Below are 22,636 nucleotides of genomic sequence, written 5' to 3' on the forward strand. Positions count from 1 at the left end.
TTTGAGACTAATTTCATAATATAGCAGAACAATGCAATGAATTTATGTTAATGCCTTGTACCTGTTCAGTGACACGGTTTCTAAAATTTCCTTTCAAGACTTCTGTGAGGGAGACAGAGAGGATATTTTCATTCCCATTATAAAGATAAGGAAACTGAGATTAAAAGACTTTACAGAGCTTGGCATCTTGACTTTTTCTCAGTAATCTGTAGACTTTTGTCGGAAATATTTTTGTCATTTTCTCTGTAGGAAAAAGCGTTACAAATTTCAAACAGTGGACTTCAAGCACATATTTGGAACAAACCTGGTTATTCACTGGGTATATGGTGATTACTTTAGGTAGATAAATACATGCTCATTTGACGGTCACCACCGTGCTTCCTGATACCAGGGTTATACCAGAGGTCACAAGATTTCCTTAGAGAGCTGGTGAGAGGTGGTGACTTTTTGTTTTTTTTTCCACAGCCTAAAATTGGTGATGTGCAAAATCTTTTTTTCTTCTTCCCTAGGCTCTAGTGATACCAGCGAATATTAGCAAACCCTGATCCAGTCTCTTGTTGCCTGTCTTCTGAGATTTAACATCAGCTGCATTTTCTGGAAATGGGTCATATCATTGGATGTCATCTAGGTAAGACTTCTTCACAGTATAAGTGGGATACATGCGTGCGCACACACACACACACACACACACACACACACACACACACACATTCAGTTTCCTGTAGTCCCCAGGGAATTTGCCTGTGTACATGTACGTTCAAAGGATATAATTTGACAGGCTATAAAGGTAAACATTTTATTTATGAATTCTTTTGCTTTGCTACCCCCTCCCCCCTCATCAACTTCCTCATTCCTTCCCAGGCCATTTTTCTTCCTTCCATAGGAATTTATTGCAAAGTTTTCATTTCCAGATTGAAAACTCTTTAGGTGCCTATTCATGAATTGCTACATGCTCAGCGCCCATGGTCTAATTTCAGTACTAGTACAACCAGAACATATTAAAAATATTAAAGAAGGTACACTTACTTTTGCTACTGTTCCAAAAATATGGTTATGTGATGTGTTCTAATACCAATTGTAAATGACGTTTGTTTTATACCATATCCTCAATAATCTGGAATGCTACTCTTACCAATAACAGGAAAAAGTGGGGCATGTCTACCTTCATGTCTTCACCACCGTCTTTTCTTTTTTAGAATGTGCATCTAATATGTTTAATTCAATGCAACAGGTTACAATTAGGGATTATGGTTCCTCGGAGGGATTTCATAAAAAGGGAGTCTTGGATTTGGAACCTGACATGGTATTTTATTAGTTGTTTGGCTTTGAACTATTTGGTTTACATTTCTTTAAATTCATTTTTTTTTCCTGTAAAATGAAGGAAAAGTTCCTCTTACAATTGTTTTTTAAAGGGATTAAAAGGGATGGGACAACAAAGAAAGTGCCTGGCATTTAGATAGAACATATTCAGGAAAATGTCAGTTTCCATCTTTCTACCTTCTCCCCTTTAGTTTGGTAATAAAGCTTTCCTGGGAATGACATTTTTATGTGACAGTTTTATTTGTCCGTTAGGACTTCATACAATATGAATGTGTTTGCGGTGCGTCTTAGAGGTGTGGGCTCTCCACGTGCGGTGTGGTGGGAAATGTATTCTCTTTACCGCTGTGTTGATTACAAGACACACTCATTTAAACTGATGGCTGAAAGTGACAGAACCTTCCTTTAGGCTGATCTCTTTCAGTCTTGAGGTGTGACTGCCCTTTAAAACCCACTGGTTTGGAAATTATGTGATCAGCTCTGCTCACCTAACTTGCAAGTGTGCTGGATAAACAGTGCATTCTCTTCTGGCTTCATCTCTCATAAAGCTCTTCTTCAGTCTGGACTGCTGTGCCAGAAATTTTTTCGCCATTACCACCACAGAGTGAGTTTCTGGTCAGTGACCCAGGTGATAGTCAAGTGGTTCTCTCTTAGTCTGGTGGCTGGTAAGAGCACTTCCTTACTGAGGAGACAGAGACACAGTTTGGAAAACTAGGGGAAATTTGGGACAGTGTAATGGTCCCACCAAGACACAGAGAGCCCATGTCTTTGCTCTGAATCAGGTGCAAAGGACAGTACTTGGTATTGCTGGACAAGACTTCTCCAAGTGACAAGTACAAATTACTCTTCTCATTCTTGTAATCTGAGTGGTCAGCACCTGCTCCAGAACAAGGGCTCCAGCATTAGAGAACATTCCAAAACTGCATCTGATACTCCACACATTGCCTTCTTAATGAAATTTAGAATGGCTCCGTGAAAGAAAAACAGAGGAGAGGAGAGCTTACAAATAATTAGGAAAAGTAAGATGGGAGTTGGATTCAACATGCTGTACTATCAAAAACAATAATAAGAAACAGCACCATTAATTTGGTGTGAATAACTAGATGAATATACTTTTAGGACTGAAATCACAAGCAAATTGGAAATTGCCCAAAGAAGTAAATACTTTAATGATAAAGCCTTTTGTATAAATAATCATGATTTGTCTCTGCTGGATATTTCGTGTTTAAATTGTCACCAGAATACTTTCTATTTGAGCAATAAGGCATGGGATTGCATTTTTATGATATAGAAGAAAAAGCTAAGTACTTAATAACATCCCTGTAGAATTATTCTTTAAATTCCATTTGCACCAAAAATACATGGAGGAAACCCAGTAAATCAAGTAAAAACCAAACAGAAACCAAATCAAAAATAATTGTGAGGACTCATGCACTTGCAGTGGGAATAATGACCCTTTCACATTGAAGGTTAGCTTTCCAGGGCTCATGAACAAGAGAAAGAAAATCCCTAAGACAAAAGCTGATCTGGTCTGATAGGGCCCTACGAAGCCATAGACGGTTTATGTTTTCATCACCTTCATCACATCACCTTTTTTCATCACATCAAAGGTGTTACTCTACTTCACATACAGTGAGCTGGGCACAGCAAAGAGCATGAACTTGTTTGGACTGGAGGTGAGAGAACTCCATAAGGTTATCCCAGTGCCCTTGGGCACAGAGGTATCACCCTTGGCCTCTAAGTCTAATGGAATGTGTCCAGCAGGGCTGAATGGATCCCCTACAGTGGAGAGTCAATATATGCTCAGGTATAAGTCCTTCTTGGATACAAATTATTGATTTGCATGTGTGATTGCATGCATCAAGTGGCAAAAAACAAAAGAAAAAAGTACAAATGCAAAGGTACCCATTTCAGCTCTCTCTCTGACTCCAATTCATTCTTTAAAAAAGAAAAATTATTTATCTAGCTGTGCCAGGTCTTAGTTGTGGCACTCAGGATCTTTAATTGTGGCATGTGAACTCTTGGTTGCAGCATGTGGGATCTAGTTCCCTGACTAGGGATTGACCCTAGGTATCCTGCATTGGGAACGAGGAGTCTTAGCGACTGGACCACCAGGGAAGTTCTCTCTAGTTCATTCTTATCACCTGTTCTATAGCTTTTCCTTTGAAAAGCACATCTGCCATGTTCAAAAGGCCCAGGGAGTCAAAGCCAAGCTTGCTGGATGTTCAAGTCATCCTCAGTCACCCACCCCACTTGGCTCAGCTGCTGCCATGGCCAAGCTGAGCCCAGCTCCTTGCCACACCCTGTTCTTCCCTCTCTGAGCTGCCTCTTTTTGCACTGGGCCTGGAGAGGCCCTCTCTTCTCAAAAGGTTGCAGTCTTTCCAAGACCCACATGGGATGACCCCTCTTCTGGGAGGAAATTCATGGCAGTCCTAGAGATTAGAGCTATCTGCTCTTGCTGCTCTTTGCTTAGATTCAGCTTTGGGCACTTCCTGTACTAAGGCTTGTATTTTCATTACCTGCCAGCCTCCCCTACGAAGTACAGACTCCTCAAGGGCCAGGGCTTGTCTTATTCTCCTTTGTTAGAGAATGCCGCAGGCACCAGGGGAGTTTTTCAGCATAGGTGCGGCAAGGTAAATGCCAGCTGCTACACCTTTTCCTCTCTGTTTAGATTTTGGTGATTCACAGTATGAAAATTGGACTTAGTCTTTTAATGCTCAAACTCCTGACCACTCTTGAATTTTTGCTGAAGTACCTTATTGTGTCCTGGTCTTAGCTGCCAAAAAGTGTTTATTCTTCTGCCCCATAAGTATTTAGACCCTGGAAGCGTGGGCAGTATTGTGTCTTTCATTTCAAATCCTGTCTATCAGATTCTATTTCCCACATTGGCTTTTCCCTGACAGCCAAAACTAATCCTCAATGTGTTCAGATCCAGTGTTGAGCTGGTAAGAAGGGCCCCCTTTGTGCAGAAGGCCCTGGATCAGTATCTGCCAGAGGATTCCAGATTTGTCACTGCTCAGGTCTGGCCTTTGGTTGGTGCCTAGAGAGGGCGGTTGGCCCTGCCAGCCACGGACCCTGCTGGAGAACTTGCCAGGGGAAGTGTTTGCTCTTAGGATTTTTACGAATGGATTTTTGTGTAGTTCAGAGTGGATCAGTAATTTTCCACAGTCAGAGTGTCTCTGCCAGGTGGGTAGTTTCCCTTCAGTTGGTAGAATGACTTCAGATAAGATTCAGGCACAAATAAATTGTTTGCTCATTATGAACCTTCAGGTACCAGCCATAGAAGAGGAGGAGGTGTCCAGGGTGACGCAGAGACCTTGAGAGAGCTGAAGAATCCAGAGACATAGAATGAAAGCAGGGTTCCAACCAATAGGATACTTAAGCAACACCCAGGGACTTTGGGTTACCACACATAGTGTTCTAATTCATAATATGAAGGAATGTGGGCTCATTGAAAACCTGTCAATCTACTGAGGTTAGGCTGATCTTGTTGGTGTATTTCCTAGCAAAGCAGTATATCTTAAGGATAACAAATATACACACGTACATAATTACAGCTTATGTTTTTTGAGCTCTTTCCAGGTGAGATACTTTGTGCTTTACATTAGATATGCCATTCAGTCTTCACAACAACCCTTAGGTTATAAGTGTAATTACCTCCACTTTATAAATAGCCAAAATGAGGCCTAAGGAGGTTACACATATTACTTGCATATCAAAATTTTAGCGATGGTTTTTCCAAGTTGTTCTTTTTTCTTTGTTTTCTCAAACACTGGAAGAAATGAAGCAGATCGACAGTTTTTGTTTCCCCTGTTGACCAAGAGCAAGGATGTTTAAGAGGTTTGCTGGAGAAAAACATATCAGTTTGGGAGGGTAGTGTGGGAGGGTGAGTGACAAATATTTTCTCTAAGAAGGTGCTGATATTTTAGGATACAAAAGATACAAATTAGATTGACAGTAATTTTCCCAATGTCCGTATCTATATTAACTCTTTTCTCTTCATCATTAGCTGACTGGTTCAGAAATACTTGACTCAAGTTCTTTCTTATGAATGCTGAGTAAACTCATAGCATGTAAGAGGGTTGGTTTTTTTATAATTAATATTTTTTAAAATATTTATTTTATTGCTTATTTGCCTGCGCCGGGTCTTAGTTGCAGCGTGCAGTGTCTTTAGTTGTGGCATTCGAACTCTTAGTTGTGGCATGTGAGGTCTAGTTCCCTGACTAGGGATAAAACCCTGGGTTCCTTGCATGAAGAGCTCGGAGTCTTAGCCACTGGACCACCAGGGAAGTCCCGAGGGTTGGTTTTAAACCACTTGCTCCAGAGACTTTAATAGGTAGATACCTGTCTCTCTGCTTCTGTGGATGGCTTGTACTTCCGGTGTTTACAAATCTTTAACTGGGCTGGGAATACACTAACAGGTATCCATATGTCATCTGGGCAAGGCATGTACAGCTCTGCTATTTTGATCTTTCTTCTGCCTTGAATTCAAAATCTGCAGGAAGAGGCAGAAATCCATTCCATCTTTGTGGGTTGTGGGGTGGAGCCAGAGGCTGTAGTCTTCTGAACTTGTTACTACGACACTGTCTCGGCAGCCACCAACTCCCCCTTTGTTATCTGCTGTTATCCAGGCCTGAGGTTGAAAGGGGTGGGTAGTGAGGCTGAAAGCAATAGATGGCTCCGGCCAAAGGTTGCAGGGTGAGGCTGTACTCTTCACTGCCCCTTGTTGGGTATGAAAGGAGGAAGAGAAAGGACAATACACTGCAGGAAAGAGTGTGTCCAGAAGGAGTGTGGTGGGGCCAGGGACAAGCTCTAAGGATAGAAAAGCTCATGCCTGCCTATGGAAAACTGATTTAGCACCTGAGAATAAAGAAGAGATGATTAGTTAGAAACACCTTGTAAAAATATCTGCTCGTAGAAAGTAGGTCTCTGAAATGTAAATGCCCTGAAAATCTGCAAGTCTGGAAGATAAACTTCCTGAGTTTATCACCTTAAAAATGCACACTGGCACTAGGAATGAATTTAGGAAAAAGTTTGCGAAAGATAGAAAAAAAAGAGTAGAAATGACCTCCTGGTAAAATAGATATGTTGATTTCACAAGAGAATATAAGAAAAGTGGAAGGAAACACCAATAGTACAGAACACCTGTGATAACGTAATCAAGAGCAATAAATAATATAGATTTTGAAATGATAAATTATGACAAGTCAAATCGGTGGATTTAAGTAGACTTACAGGATTAGGCATTGAGTCCAACCAAGCAGATGTTAAATGTTTAGAGTTCAGGAAAGCACTTAGGGTGAGCTCTCAAAACATTTTACTTGCAAAATTAGTTCAGATTGATTTGGATATGAACATGCTGGAAATCAGACAGCAAACACAGGCTCTGGAGAGATACAAGGTACAGAAAGGGAGGTAGGAAGAGGAGGAAGTAGTTTCTTATATATTTTTTTCTATAGGAAATGAAGTTTTTATGTAGGAAAGCTATAAATATATTCTGTTTTGAATACCACTTACCTATATATGCTGATGGTTATATTCCCAGCCAAACTCTCTGTTGAACTCTGGATCTACTGTCCAGTTTTCTACAGAAACTTTATGCTTGGCTGTTTCACCAGAACTTTACTCAAGTGTCCCAAACCCAACCCACTAGTGCCTGTTCCCCACCCAAGTCAGGAGCACTGCAGATGCAGCCTCTGTTCCTCACTCTCCATTCACATCCCACACTCCACATGGCCTACAGTCATGGTCCGAGCTCTTTGAATGATAACTTTTAAAAATGTCTAGAGTATGCCCAAAAATGTCTAGAGTATGTCTTTGGTCCCATAGTCACTGCCATAAGTCAGAAGACTACCATCACTCTTAAATTACAGTGTAGGCTTCTAACTTATTTGCATGCTTCCCGTCTTGGCTTTTGGTTCTCCTGTAGCCATTACAATGATTTTCTAAAATAAAAGCCTAGCTGTATAACTTATGGCCTGTAGGTGAACCGAGAGGATGGTATGTGAAGTTGACACCAGGACCCTGCTTACTGGCCAGCCTCATCTCTTGCTGTTCCTACCATGTCTTCCCCTTGAATTCTGTGCTGCAGTCATACTGCATGTCTTCCCCAGATGGGCAGTACCCTCCCTCATCTGCCTGCCCAGCTCTTGTCCTTGCTTGGCTAACTCCTCTTCCACTTGCGCCTTTGAATTTCAAGTGCCCATCTGCAAGCTTTTCCTGACCCTCTTCCTCATTCACTTCCGTATCACTTGGGTGTAAGGTCTCTTACACTCCCCTGGTAGTGCTAACTCATGTCTGACTCTTGTGACCCCATGGACCCCGTGGAGCCCACCAGGCTCCTCTGCCCATGGGATTTTTCCAGGCAAGAATATTGGGATGGGTTGTGATTTCCTTCTACCAGAGTGTAAAAGCTCTTTGAGAAACAAGACAATTGTTCAATATCATTTTACTCTCAGGGTTTGGAATGTAGCAGACATTGTTAATGTTTGTTAGATAAATGACGAGTGCATAATGCATCGCAATTTCTCAGAAGAAGAAACAGAGGTTAACTCACAAGTCTGAGAGTGACACAGTGAGTCTTCTAGTCCAGGATTACTTCTGATAAATCATCCATCTGCAGCTAGAGACACCCTATAGATATAGGCAAATTGGGATTGAATCTTTATACTGTAAGATATTGTTTTATAGGCTTTTCTGTTTTTTTGGTATGCTGCAGAATGGTAGCACTCAGTGGCAGCAAGAGGATGAAGAGGATTGTGGCTCACAATCCAGGAATAATCAAGGGAAAAGTGGACTAGAAATTGGGGCCCCACCGCCAGCTCACCAAGTGCTTTTCTTTCAGCATTTAGCCCTTCCCAGGCTCACGTCCCTCTCCACAGATAGGCAGGTAGAATAGGTGATGTTTAATATTCTAACTCTGTAACTCTATTGTACTGTCTGTGTCATGGTGCCCTTTAAGCTACTTCCTCCTTAAAAAGCTCAGTGAGCAACCAGTGAGATATACTGGGAAGTATTGCGTGTCCTAAAGCTTGGCACAAAAATCTCTTGGCACAGTTCTCCTGGATGGCATGCAACTGAGAAGCATGCCTGGCTGCTCTCAGGTCCAGAGGCTTCCTCCAGCTCCTGCCTTTCATTGGTAGTGAGGACTCCTGTTGCCATTAATCCCTATCTGAACACACAGCCACCTAAAGGTGTGAAGGACCCAATAGTAGGAGGACTTAGTTCAAAGTGTGGGAAGTTCAAGGTGTCTCCCAGAACCAGCCTATCCCAAGGGTCTGGACTAGATACCTTTCTCCAGAAAATTGTCCAACCACATCTTTTAGGAGAGCCTGCCTGGGTCAGGGCACATTCGTTCCCATAGAGGCACCCCTTACCCTCTGTGCCACCAACTGCAACTGTTTGGATTGGGTGGCATCTGTCACAAGTACAGTCAAACTGTAGGCTGGTTAAAAACCTGCAGTGACCTTGTGCAAAAAACGTTAGCTGCCATCAGGCTCTTTAACTGGGAAGTACTGCAAGAATGGGGCACCTAACCCCATTCAGTCCAGTGCTGGAAACTAACTGAAAACACACAGGAGAGAATCTCTGAGGTGAGGTTATAACCATGAGGGGTCATGGCAGCCTGAAGTGATGAGGAGGCAGAAAATGGCGTTTGCAAAAATTAAGAGGTTATACTTGCACGTGGGCTTCCCTTGTGGCTCAGATGGTAGAGAATCTGCCTGTAATGCAGGAGACTCGGGTTTGATCCCTGAGTGGGGAAGAACCCCTGGAGGAGGGAATAGCCCCCCTCTCTAGTATTCTTGCCTGGAGAATTCCATGGACAGAGGAGCCTGGCGGGCTACAGTCCATGGGGTCGCAAAGAGTTGGACTCGACTGAGTGACTAACACTTTCACTTACATGGAGAAGTCCCTGAGGGATGCCATAGATGATGTGGAGTAAAGAGTAAGCAGGTCAGAAAAAGAGAACAGAGTGGGCAAGGAGAGAAAGACCATGGGGGTCAAGCTGCTGTGGACTGGAAGGCTGCCTCGGACCTGCACAACCTTCTGGTCCAATTTCATGCTCAGGTCTAGCCTGAACACAGTTCCTATTCTTATTTTTGAGAGGTTCTTTCTCCATTGTATATCCTTACAACAACAACCCCTTCCTCATTTCTTTTGAGTAACTGGAAGAGTCTAACACAGCCATCCTTAAGGTAGGGCTCCTGAACTCCTCCTCTGGCGTTGGTAGGTCATCCTGGCATTCAAGGATCCACGTCCCTCTTTCTTCACGTTTATGTAACATTTTCCTTTGCACCGCACAGCTCCTTACTTAGACAACATCAAGTTCCCATACATCGATCCTTAAGGAAATTTTTATATTGGAGTTCCATAATTTTGGGCTTATGAACCCCAAGGAAACTCTAGATGGTCTTCAAGGAGGTTGACAGAACCTCTGGAATCGTAAGTGGTGAAAGTGTGTGTGGTGGTGGGGATTTTTCTAAGGAGCGTTTCCATAACTTTAACCAGATTCTCAGAGTGACCCATAACCCCCTAAAAGTTAAGGGTCACTAGTTTACCACTAGCATAGCTGGGTTACAAAGAGCTCAGATTCTAGAATCAGAATTGTAGTTAAAATCTCATCTGTATCACTTACCATTGGATGGGCTTAAATATTTGCTTTACCTCTACATCTTATATTTTTCATGCATGAAGCAGGTCTAATGCCAGTAATACTTACACATTGGAGTGGTATGAGGATTAAAAGAGATAATAGACATAATGTGTGTAGCACAGTTCCTGGCATATAGCAGATTTTTTAATGTTGATATATATTACATTTGGATGGCTTTGATATGAGCAAGGTGGGTGTCGAAAGTGGTCAAGGCGATTAGAATGGCCATAGATGTTCCAGATTCGTTGAGTCAAGTTCTAAACAGTAGGCATGCAGTCCAACAATTTGTACCAGTATCCCAGGGACGGCGGAGCCTGCTGAGCTGCCATCTATGGGGTCGCACAGAGTCGGACACGACTGAGGTGACTTAGCCCTGGTTGCTGGCTTCCGTGGATGTACAAGTTTACCTGGACTTCTTCCTCATCTTTCTTCACTTCTTCCTCCACTTCACTCCCGTGGCTCGAGGTTTCTCAAAAGATGGCACCAAGGCAAAGACCAATTAACTTTTATAGGGTAGTGTGTGATCCATAGCAGGTCAAGCTTCTGACTAGCTGTTTTTGAATAAAAGTAGATAGTCAAATAAACCCAATTGAGGTTAATAGGATAGATGTTATTATGACACTGTATCCAAATAAGAAAGAGATGAAGCCTTTTCTTAACTTCGATGTAAGTATCCAGCAGTGGCGTCAGGTCCCAGGTGCCTGCTTGGACTCTTAGGCGTGGGGAAAAGGACTGTGAGGCAACGGTGAGCATGCAATCAGCTCCGGCGATCCAGCTGGTTCTAACAGGATCTCCTGATGCTTCTGTGGTGGAGAAAATAAATCCTCAAAATTCCTGATGGGAGGCCCTTGCGTTTTCATTTGACAGGTGGCTAATCAAGTGTATGTGAATAATCATTATACAGGAAACAACCTCAACAAAACAAAACCCAACCCAACTCACTAATGTAAAAAATGTCACTGTTTCCAAAATAATGATGTTCAGCCTACCTTTTGAAAGGGGAAGAGACACAGCAGTGGTCTTGACCAGTGCAGCCCAGTGTTCTTATTCTACCAGGTGGGAGAGACAACAGGGGAGTATTTTCTGGCCCTCAGCCAGTCACTCAACCATGCAGAGGTCTATGACCTGCAGTTGTTGTAGCCCTCAGAGATATCTGGCTGGACTCCATGTCTCTGTAGAAGGACAAAAGTCCTGCTATTGCAGTAGTCATGACAATGATGGTGACAGTGAGGATGATGATGCTGGTAGTTGAGTGCTCTAAATTTGTGGTGGATTATCTGCACGTAATTTCCAGTCTAAAGATCTCAGGTACACTCTGGTGGTGGGGCTTCTGCAGGGGCTGTCTTATCTCTGAGAGAGGGCTTTTGGTGTCAGTTGCCCACACCTGCCCTTGGCCAAGCCCAGGCTCAGGGCCAATGGCCAGCATTTTGCTTAGGTGCGAGGCTGTTGCCTAGCAGCTTCTCTATTCAAACATGTTGAGAACTAATTTGACCTTTGTCCCTATCCTCCCTTAAGACACCCGTGTAGGACGCTGTATCAGCACAGTGTCTAGCCCGAGAGAGGAGCTAGCTAGGTTACTCTGTAAATGTTTGGCTGCTGCTTCTTATAATGAATACTCAAATGGCTTCTTTATGCAAAGAGCAACCTGCTCCTTCTCCCCTTGATTTTCTGTGGGGTTTTTGTTGTTGTTGTTGTTGTTATTCTGGCAAGGGGTGGGTGGGGAGCAGGGAGGATTAACGCATTTGGAAAATTCCTTGGTACATTACTTGTGGTTGCTCCTTATGCAATAGAAGACATGACCATTAGCACAATTTCAAATATCTCCCAGTTTGAATCCTTGATCTCTATCCCTTTTCTATAAGGATCTCTCTTTGTGTTGACTTCTGTAGCCCCCTACATTTGGGCATAAGTGTGAGTCCTTTAAGAAAATCTTTCAGAAATTCTGGGGTTGCAAAATTGGGTGCCAAGCCTAGGATTAAACTAAATTTAGAATTATTGTATCAGTTGTTTCTACAGACTCTTTCTAGGGTAGGAAATGGAGAGGTCTACTGTGTGGTTTCCTTCCGTCCCCTAAACTGGAACAATGTTTCCCATAGTCTCATTCCCTGTATGGGTCCAGGTTAATACTGAGCATGAGATACATTTAAACAAGATTTAGAAGGCGAAAGTGAAGCAACAGCTGTTGGTTGTCAATGGAAATTAGGTGTGGAACTCCAGGCGCAATGGTGGGTTGTGCCTTTCGATGCTGATCTGCTAACTCACCCTGTGGCCCTCCCAAGGCCACAGCTCCTCTGGCAACCTCTGCTTCTCTGAATCCTGGTGGTGGTTTAGTTGCTAAATCACATCTGACTCTTGTGACTCCATGGACTGTAGCCTGCCAGGCTCCTCTGTCCATGCGATTTTCCAGGCAAGAATACTGGAGTGGGTTGCCATGCCCTCCTCCGGGGGATCTTCCCAACCCAGGAATCGAACCCAGGTCTCCTGCATTGCAGGCAGATTCGTTACTGGCTGAGCTATGAGGGAAGCACACAAAGCTAACAGTGGTGGTGGTGGTGGTTTAGTCCCTAAGTCATGTCAACTCTTGCGACCCCATGGACTGAGTCCTGAGCCAGAGGTATATGCAGTCCCATAGTAAATTGCGTTGACTTTACCATGCAGATCACCTCATCATTGAGAAGAGGGTGATGAAAGACAGCTGTGAGTTCCAATTTGTCCTCATGGGTCTTAGGTTCTTGTTTGTCCTTGCTCTCCTCTCCTTCCTGTCCAGCTCATCTTCCAGACCGCTGGCACAGGTCCACAGCAACTTCACACCCAATGCCAATCACAGACGCAACTCCCATAGACTTCCTTTTCCACCAATCCCATTCTTGTGTCAAGTTTAGTCCTGATAATAATCCCTATTCAACACCGCTTCTTCTTCTCTAATTGAACCCTGATTGGTAACACTGTTCTTATCCTGAATGAATACCAACCTTTTTTTTAAAAAAGCAGTGGCCTTGGAGTTCAAATATTCTTTGTACTGTCTTGGGGAACACCAACTCTAGAGGGGGAAGGCATGAGAGTCTTTTCTGTAATTTACCTGGTATGTTGGCTGAACTTGTTTTCTGTAACTCAAGTATTATACTGTCCATAGGAGGGGAGTTGCTAAGGTTTACAGGGAAAACAGACAGTTGTTTACTATCATATATAGGTCAAGCGTATATACCTAAATATAAGCATATATTTCTTAGGTATATATGCTTGAAAGTGAAAGTGTTAGTTTCTCAGTCATGTCCAACTCTGTGTGACCCCATGGACCATAGCCTGCCAGGCTCCTCTGTCCATGGGATTCTCCAGGCAAGAATACTAGAGTGGATTACTATTCCCTTCTCCAGGGGATCGTCCCAACCCAGGGATTGAACCTGGGTCTCCTGCATTGCAGACAGATTCTTTACCATCTGAGCTACCAGGGAAGCCCATAGACACCTAAGGCACAGATATAAAAGGACTTAAACATCTGAGGACATGAGAGAAGTAAAGAAAAGATGAAGGTGTGGTGGAGCAAACTAAGGTAAATGCAAGTTACTTGTGCAATAAACAGTTGTTTAATGAATGTATAAGGTGTGTTTTGACATTTTTAATTTAAAAATCAAACAAAAAACCAAACAAAAATATAAAATTATTTTTTAATCTACTTTTACAATATCTCAAAACAACTATTTTCATCTTCAGGCATTACTTTACTTATGTATATACATTTGTTATATAGTTGGGATCACAGTGCACCCGTTGTTTATTGTATTGTCTTTGTTTCCCCCCATTTATTTTTCATATATATATTTTTTTCATTGACCTGGATCTCAAGGGAGACCATGAAGACTTTTAAGGAGATTTTAAAACCTTGGTTCAAAAATGTGTTATGTTTTCTCCTTCGTCTCTTGCTTAGAATGTTTGGTTCTGAGAAGTCTATGAGCTGTTTTGGAAATCAGTCTGACAGGCGATTGCTAAAGCAGTGTGTAGCCAAGGTGAGTCCTAAATAGTAAGAGCTGTTGCTAAGGAAACCACGACAGAGACATTTAGGGTATAAACTTTGCTATTGTATTGAAATTTCTTGCCACGGTCCTTGCTTATTGGACTTGAACATTTAAACAGCTCCAGTCAAGACAGAAGTGGTATAGGGGTGATGGGTATGGTCTAGCAGAGGGCACAGTCAGAAGGGACCGTGGGTCTGCTGGAGAGCAGAAGAGGTAAGGGTTCATGCCTGCTGACCTGGGAGAAAACTTGCTGGAATCAGGGATCTGTGAATTTGAGTGAGAATTAGCTTAATACTGGGAAAGACCATTCCTATGCCTCTGCCAGTGTCCCTGTCTACTGGGGGCAAGTGTTCTATAAGCTGGGTACAACCTATATGTGTATGTGTATTTAAGCACAAACACACAATTAAAATGAAAACTTACCTTGAACTCAGTACATTCAGTTGATAAAAACTGAGCTGCTTTCCTTGAGTTTCAGATTAGGTGACTGAGAATTTCTCTTGCTTGGCCTTTATCTCAGCTTTACCTCCATCTTTACTTCTTTTTATTGCAATCCCTGAGGCCCATGTTATAAACTGCTGGTTTGGAACCACTTTAGTTCATAATTGGTCCTATGAGGAAATTTGAAGTTTTCATGTTTGAATCAGATATTTTGCATCTTTTTTTATTTTCATTAATCTCTTTGTGGTAATAGTGATCAATATTAGCAAAATCTATAATTGCAAAATCACAGCACCTACAAGATGTCAGGCTGTGTTCTAAGCACTTTATATGTATCATCAACTCATTTAATCTTTGCAACCCTATGAGAAGAGTACAACCATAATTCATTGATTCTAAAACATATTTTCTCTCACATTTTAGCATCTGTGAAATTTTGATGTGTCTTACTTTTGATAGCATGTCATAGTTTAATTGGTAGCATTTCAAAATTTCTTAATGGAACATAAAACAGTGGTATGTTTTACGCTACAGGCTAGCCTCGATTCCTGAAATACAATATGACTGTCCTAATTTACGAAAGAAGAACTTTGGGCACAGAGAGGTCAGGTAACTTGCCCAATATGACAAACCTTGGCATTCAAGCTTCAGTTTGTGCTCTCAGCTACTTTGCACACTTCCTGGCATTCAGTATGGGTTTCCCTTGTCCCTGCTTTCACTGCCACCAAAGAGTGCACCCTTAGCTTGGGGACCCCTCCCGCTTCTGAGAGTGGATTTCATCCATAGAGTTGAGGTCCTCTTCCAGGAGCACCCCCTGACAAGGCAGACACCATTTCCAGAGTTTACCAATCCAGCCTTTTTCATTCAGCCATTAACATTCTGCTGGTATTTACTTATTTTATTGCTTATCCAAATGAGAGGCAATTCCAAAACAGCCTTTGGGAGATGAGACACAGAACAAGTTGTGATAAGAGAAAAGACTGGAAGGATAAATGATATTTCAGAACTGGCTCCAACTGGCTTATAAGAGCTCTTGCCTGCTGGCTGGTGGAAGTATTTACATCACAGAAATCAGCAAACATGCTGTGTGAATCAGGGCGTCTTGTTTGTTTGTTTGTCCTTTTCAGAGAGCCAGTTTATGATCCCATCACTGGATAGATGCTAAAAAATTGGATTCTAGAAAAAAAACCCTCATTGGTCAAAACACAACAGTAGGAGGAGAACAGGAGGATGGGTATGAGAGGATATTCTGAAGTTTTCACAATAGTCTCAATGCCAAAGAATTTTAATATTATTAGAATTGCATCATGTGTGTATATTTTAATTTAATTTATATTCTGATCTTAATATCTATAGGGTAGGAGGTCAGTGACACATATACTATCTACCTGAAGAACGGTAGAGAAACCTAATTACCCAAGGAGTGAGCATTGTCCACTGTTTATTTTGCCCTCCTTGTTGAGAGAGAGGTTCGTCAGCTATTTGCCAAAGGAAGCAAGTGGGCAATGGGGCTTCCGAAATCATCCCACAAACAATAACTATTAGATTCTAGAGGGCAGTGCTCAACATGTAGGAAGTGATTAATAAGAGGTTATTGTTGAACCAAGTGATTATTTAAGAGTTCTTGTATTGTCACATCTCTTCCACATAGGTTCTCTGGTTATTTTCTCTTTTTTTACTTGGTGATTCTCAGTAAAACCCACAAAACAAAAATGGCTGTGGGCTTATCATTAGGAGGAGGAAGGAAGTGAGCTGCTGCATAGACTGTGCCCCAGCCAGAAGAGAGAAAACTCCAGGAAATTAAGTAGATTGCAGCAAGGGTAAAAAGAAACCCAATTCTGGCCAAGACCTCAAGTGTTTGGCACAGAGGAAAAGAAGATCAAGGGGACGGGCTAGGGCCTGAGGAGAGGCTCTTGGGGCTAGAATGAGGAAGGGAGTTTGAGTTTCCCAAACAGGGGCTCTTTGGTCACCTTGGGGTCACAAAAGTCACGCGCACGGGAAATTGGTTGTGGGGGAGGGGCAAGAGGAGGGAGACAAACTCTCAAGGCAGACCGGACTTGGAGATAGGGATTATGGCAGTTTAATGTTGCAAAGGACTTGCCCATTTTTCATGTCCAAACTGGGCTACTTTAGGGAAAAAAAATAAACCTTTGTGATTCTTCTCTATTTAAAGCTACAAGGATTCAGCTCAGGAAATGTACCTTCATAGATTGTAGGATGGAGATTTTAGCAGTTGGACTCTTGACTGACTCAGTGTATGGGCTTCACAGCTATGAAGGCTGAATAGCAATTTCTAGAACGACCTTCCTAATATCTTACCCCCCACACATAAAAGAGTTGTGTATAATCTATTAACGAATTTGGCTCTCATTAATAATTCTTTGAACTGGCAGAGCAATCCTAGCTGATTGAAAATAATTATCAACCTCTCCAAATGATTAAACAGCATATTTAGATTTTCATTTATATCATCATTTTGACTGAATGATGTGTATGTGTGTGGGACTGTGTATTAACAAGATATTTCTTCAAAGTTATAATAAATACTGTAGGGAAAAAAGAGTTGCCTATTTCTTAGTATTAAAGGAAAACCATGAAGCCAAGGGCGGGTGAGCCAAAGAACAAAATTGGGACCTAAAATATATGATAAAAGACAGACTGTGGCAGAGATAAAGTTTCATGAGACATGAGTGATAAACACATAGAAAAATACTTGTGGCGTTCCTAGCGTAACATCAGAAGATTGAAAATTCTGGTCAGCGTCAGCACACAAGCAGTGTAATTAATCTGGAACAGAAAGAATACCACAGATGTTTAAAATTATTTTTTTTTCCTATTGGCTCAGTCTCCTGCATATTTACAGATTGAAGGTTGTAGATTGATAGCTCCTGAGATGCACGTCCAATGGGCCCTACTCCAGGTTTTTGTTTGCACTCAATGCATCCTTTTGGGTTCAAACTATTTCCCCTAATTAGAATATAAGAAAAATTATAGCCCAAACCTGCTTTGTCTTATGTTGGTCTCCCACGTGTGTTCTGTTAAGGAGTCACTCAACAGAAATAACAAACCAAAACTCCCACCAGTAACTGTATCATCTCACAGAGGGGTGTGCAGGCTGCTCTTCTTCACTAAGATAACTCAGTTTGGTACAGCCTCATTCATAACACAATAATAGTAACTCGTTTCTACTGGGTTCATTTGAATTCTGATTTTGCTGCGTGTCCCCATCTGGATTAGCTCAACAAACTTTAAATGCTAGAGAAAAGATTATGCAAATATGGAAGTTTATAACACTCTGAGCAGATTTTCTTTTACAGCCCTAAGGACTGGGCAAATGTTTCACAAGAAGGTAAACTAAGTCACCAGGAGGTTTTGCTGGTGTTTTACGGTCTCCTGACAAGTCAGAGGCAAAACACCAGAATCTTGGCCAGAGTTTAAACTTCTGCAGGTTAGTGTTAGAGCATGATCCGCTTCCAGGTTGGTGGGTTTTTTGTTTGTTTATTTTCAGTGCTTGTTAAACATGGACTGTTTCTGAAAGGGTAGTCACAGACAGAGTAGCTCAAATGGTTTGAAAAGAGCCAGCTCTACAGAGGAAGACTCTGTCTTATAGCTGGGAGCCTTTCCTTCAAAGTATGCAGGCTGATAGGATGACAAGAGAACTTCAGTCATGGACTGTGGTGATCTCTGAGGATCTCAGGTGCTTTAAAAGGCAGCACACCTGTAGAAGGAAATGGAAACCCATTCCAGTATTCTTGCCTGAGAAATCCCATGGATGGAGTTGCCTGGTGGCTCCATGGGGTCATAAAGTGTTGGACATGACTGAGCAACTTTCACATACTTGCATGCGTGCGTGCTAAGTCACTTCCATTGTCTCTGACTCTGCGACCCTGTGGACTTGTATCCCACCAGGCTCCTCTGTCCATGAGATTCTCCAGGCAAGAATACTGGTGTGGGTTGCCATGCCCTCCTCCAGAGGATCTTCCCTACCCAGGAATCGAACCCAGGTCTCTTATGTCTCCTGCATTGTTAGGCGGGTTCTTTACCACTGAGTTACCTGGGAAGCACATAAAGGGCAGCAGAATCATGGCAAACCCTGCCAGACCCTTTGTCACCTGCAAGATTCATCTCACTCCTCTGGTTGGAGACACTGGTTCTCCTGTGGGGTCTATTTATGTATCAGTCATTCTATAAACACGGACATATAATTTGTCAAGTTGTGTGTTCTTAGATAAGACCTTCTACTTCTTTGCCTTGAGGTTGATTAAAAACCAAGTTTTTAGTTCTTTTTCTATGAAATAAATTAGCAAAATAGAGTATGGTGAGAATAGACTAAAATAAAAGGTACTAAAAATAAAATGTTCTCATCTTTGAAAATTCTGTATTCACAATTTAAGTGTTATCTTGACTTAGATATGAGTTTTGTCCACATTTACTTCAAGATGCAAAGTGTATTCTGACACACATACTCACACACACAAAGAAAAAGGCACTCAAAGAGACTGAGAAATCATCTGTCCACTTAGTAACCAGAATAGAAACAGAAATAGAAACCAGGTATAAAAATAATTTCCAAGAGTCTCTGAGTTACAAAAGATACATTTGGTTGTTGCATGTAAACTGGTCCTTCCTCCCTTACCTCTGTGTTCCCTTTTAATAGTTCCCGTCCCCTTTTTTTCTCCCCCAAGTCACAGGTTAGGAGAATATTAGCAATTATCTTTGATGGACCCACTTAGATTATGTTTACATAACACCAAGCAAAATGTTTTCGGAAGGAATTCACTATTGCGCTGGGGTGTAGGCATAAATTTCTTCATGTAAGAACCAGTTCTTCTTTACTGAATGTTTCAAAATGTTTATTTCAAGCCAGTGGGCTCAGCCTAGTTAAGGGGTGTTTTCCACATAAAAGCCTCGTGGTTGGATAAGAACGGGCCTCACCCAGGGTGTCCTAAAACTGTCTTATCTTTTAGCACATTTTCTAACTCCTTTTAGACAAAAGAAGGAAACCAAAACAAAATTGGGGCTAACAATATGGTTAGGAAGATAGGGCATCAGCCTTTTGCTAGGAACATGTATTCCTGTGAAAATGAAGGAAATGCAAAGGAGAGAATCATGAAATTTCATAATGTTCAGAGTTGGAGGGGCTTAAAACTAATCTAATCTTCCTTCTTCTACAGATGTGGAAACTGGGAACCACAGAGCAAAGCGACTGATCACATTTTCTAAAAACATTTGGCCTGTGATCCAAGAGCTGACTGAAATATTTCAAGGCATATTTTTCTAGATATTCCAGAAAAAAAAATTCAAAATTCTCTTTTATTCCAAAATCCAATCATTCATATTGCCCGGAAGTCTTTTCTTATATTTCTCTCAAATTTCTCATGTTTATTTGTGACAAAAAAAGTTTACTTTATGGCAAACTGCCTTAGATGTCAAATATTCCGAGACAGGACCTGGAGTTAAGGGGGACCCTGACTCTGGTCAGAGACAAATCTCTGTGGCCGCCATCGTGGGCCTTCATTTTTAGCCATTTGCCCAGGTGGCACAAAGGTAAAGAATTGCCTGCCAAAACAGAAGATGCAAGAAACATGGTTTCAATCCCTGGGTCGGGAAGATACTCTGGAGTAGGAAATAGCAACCCACTCCAGTATTCTTGCCTGGAAAATTCCATGGATAGAAGAGCTTGACGGGCTGCAGTCCATGGGGTCACAAAGAGTTGGACATTACTGAGCCACTAAGCATGCATGCACACACCAGACTGAGAACTGAGGACTATTTAGCACTCTTTAGGGCTAGAGAGGCAATGGCAACCCACTCCAGTATTCTTGCCTGGAGAATCCCAGGGACGGGGGAGCCTGGTGGGCTGCCGTCTGTGGGGTCGCACAGAGTCGGACACGACTGAAGCGACTTAGCAGCAGCAGCAGCAGGGCTAGAGAGGAGTCCTTTTTGGTTTTGATTACTTTCTTTAAGGACGGTTTAAGCTTGCCTCTTACTCTTTCAACATATCCCCAAGGTTGTTCTTACTCTCCTCTCTTTCATGTTCTTTGGAATCCTAATGTCCTAGTCGTTTAAACTTGTCCGTGTTTTCCAACTTTCTGCCCCACCTCCACTCTTACTCTAATCCCCTAATCCCAATTTAGCAAAGTATTGAGTTCTCTTTTTCTTTGTTATTTTTACGCTGTAGTTTTCTGGCTACCTTGGGAAGTTTACTTTTTACTTTTTTTTTTTTTAACAAAAGTGAATTTTACTTATTTGGACATTTAAAAATTAATGCCTTCCAGTTTCTATGAGACTGGTTTCTCTTTTTTTAAATCACTGGACTGCTTGAAAAAGGTCTGTATTTAGTCAATACTTAGTGTCTTCACATCTCATTAATTCCTCAACCCATTACAGGCTGGCTTCCACCACCACTGTGCAATTAAAACTGCTCTCTCACCAGTATCCTCCCAACTGGCCAGTTCAATGGCCCCACTCTTCCTTGTCACCCTACTTGACATTTATGCAACATTTGACACGGTTGACCAGCCACTCCTTATTGAAACTCTTTCCCTTCTCAGGCGCTTTTATTTCATCGGCTCTTGCCTCTCTAAGCTTTCTTCTTAGGCTTCCTTTGCTGGTTCCTCCCACCTTTTGATGTTGTTTTTCCAGGGGAGATATTTACGGTTTGCTCACACCACACACCCTTACTCTGCTCTGTTGTTCTCAATGACCCCATATGCACTGATGAAGTTCTCTGGCTTATAATTTCTCAGCTGAACGCCCGTTCATATTTCCTAGAGCCAATAGGACATTTTCACCTGTTTTCTCTGAATGTGATGGATGAGGAGTATTATTCTCATTATCGTCGTGATTAAATTCTCTCTGCCTTTGCTCATGCTGTTTTCTTGGTCCCTCCTTCACCTTCCTTGCTTGGAGCACTCCTGCTAATTATTCAAGACCAGCCCTCCCGCTGCCACCTCCTCTTCAGAACATTCTCTGTCATTCTGAAGAAGGGTTTCTTGTTATTTCCTTTTTTCTTTTAGAGTATTTTGATAGTGATAATCACTAACTTTAATGGAATTCTTAGATGTCAATCTCTGATCTAAGTTCTCATGGATGATCTCATTGAATCTGCACAGAAGCCTCTGACGTAGGTACTTTTATCATCCACTGATTTTGCATGAGAAAACCGACTCAACATAATAACTTGTAGGTTTCCACAATAAATTTCAAACTCAGGCAGCCTGAGTCCAGAGTACTTACCCTGTCCCTTCCCCCCGCCCCCTATAACAGTAGCTAACTTTTACTGACAACTTACTTTGTGTGTGGATTTCTGTGTATTATCCTCATTTAGGAGCTTCCCTGGTGGCTCAGTGGTAGAGTCTGCCTGCAGTGCAGGAGACCTGAGTTTGATCCCTGGGTTGGGAAGATCCCCTGGAGAAGGAAATGGCAATCCACTCCAGTATTATTGCCTGGAGAATCCCATGGACAAAAGAGCCTGGTGGGCTACAGTCCATAGGGTCGCAAATAGTTGTACACAACTGAAAGACTAACACACATCCTCATTTAGTCCCTGGAAGACTGTTACAAAGTGTTACATGGTACAATTATTATTATATCTATTTTATGAATGAGGAGACTGAGGCATAAATAAATTAAGCAACTCACTCAAAACTGCCTAGCCCCCAAAGAGGCAAGTCAGAATGTACTTTTGTTTACTTCTGTTACAGAACTTTCCAAATAGTTCTACAGTTAAATACCTAGGATGACTTTCACCCTTCTGTCAGCTCTCTGAGGGCTCTGATGATGTTCTTTCCAATTTTTTATCCTCTATATCTAGTCACAAAATAGAAATTCAACAAATGTGGAGAGAGAGACTGATAAACAGATTGGCTATTGTTGTCTTTGGGTCGTTTTTCTAGGACAATTGATATGCATCCACTTTGTTCTATGTTTTCCATAGCCAGACATTTCTGTGTGTAGCATTGTGAAGCCAAATGTGAAAATGCTGTCTCTGCAAACTTTCTTTTTGAGCAAAAATAGTTTCAGTTCCCAAAGGTAAAATAATTGCTGCCCTGACAGTCTGTATCTGCTTCCCTTTCCCTTTAGCAGTTTTTAGCTGTTGTGTCCAGATGTAAGGTTTAGTTGAAGAGACCCTTACTCTATTCAGAGATAAATACCGCATTTCACAGAATATAAGCCTAAGACAAATTTAGGTCATGTCACGGTTTGAAAG

At 41.9% G+C, this 22,636-nt stretch overlaps 1 protein-coding gene across 11 annotated transcripts in view; it reads left to right on the forward strand.

The window, feature by feature from the left end:
• Nucleotides 1-22,636, forward strand: part of LOC145521081 (uncharacterized) — a 489,520-nt gene that overhangs the window by 105,898 nt on the left and 360,986 nt on the right. For 6 of the 11 annotated variants that reach the window (XR_014065083.1, XR_014065090.1, XR_014065091.1 and 3 more), the window contains exon 2: nt 510-628. Coding sequence is in view for 1 of the 11 variants with exons in the window: in XM_081528984.1 (XP_081385110.1) it covers nt 13,495-13,520; nt 13,896-13,974 (105 nt within the window). In the remaining 10 variants the exon portion in view is untranslated. Of the gene's footprint in view, nt 1-509; nt 3,272-4,739; nt 4,900-13,391; nt 13,521-13,895; nt 13,975-22,636 lie in introns of those variants that run through there. The other 5 variants (XR_014065084.1, XR_014065089.1, XM_081528984.1 and 2 more) reach the window with 4 other exon arrangements.

Source organism: Giraffa tippelskirchi, chromosome 9 (assembly GCF_054371585.1).
Source record: "Giraffa tippelskirchi isolate mGirTip1 chromosome 9, T2T-mGirTip1v1.2.pri, whole genome shotgun sequence".
Classification (NCBI taxonomy): domain Eukaryota; kingdom Metazoa; phylum Chordata; class Mammalia; order Artiodactyla; family Giraffidae; genus Giraffa; species Giraffa tippelskirchi.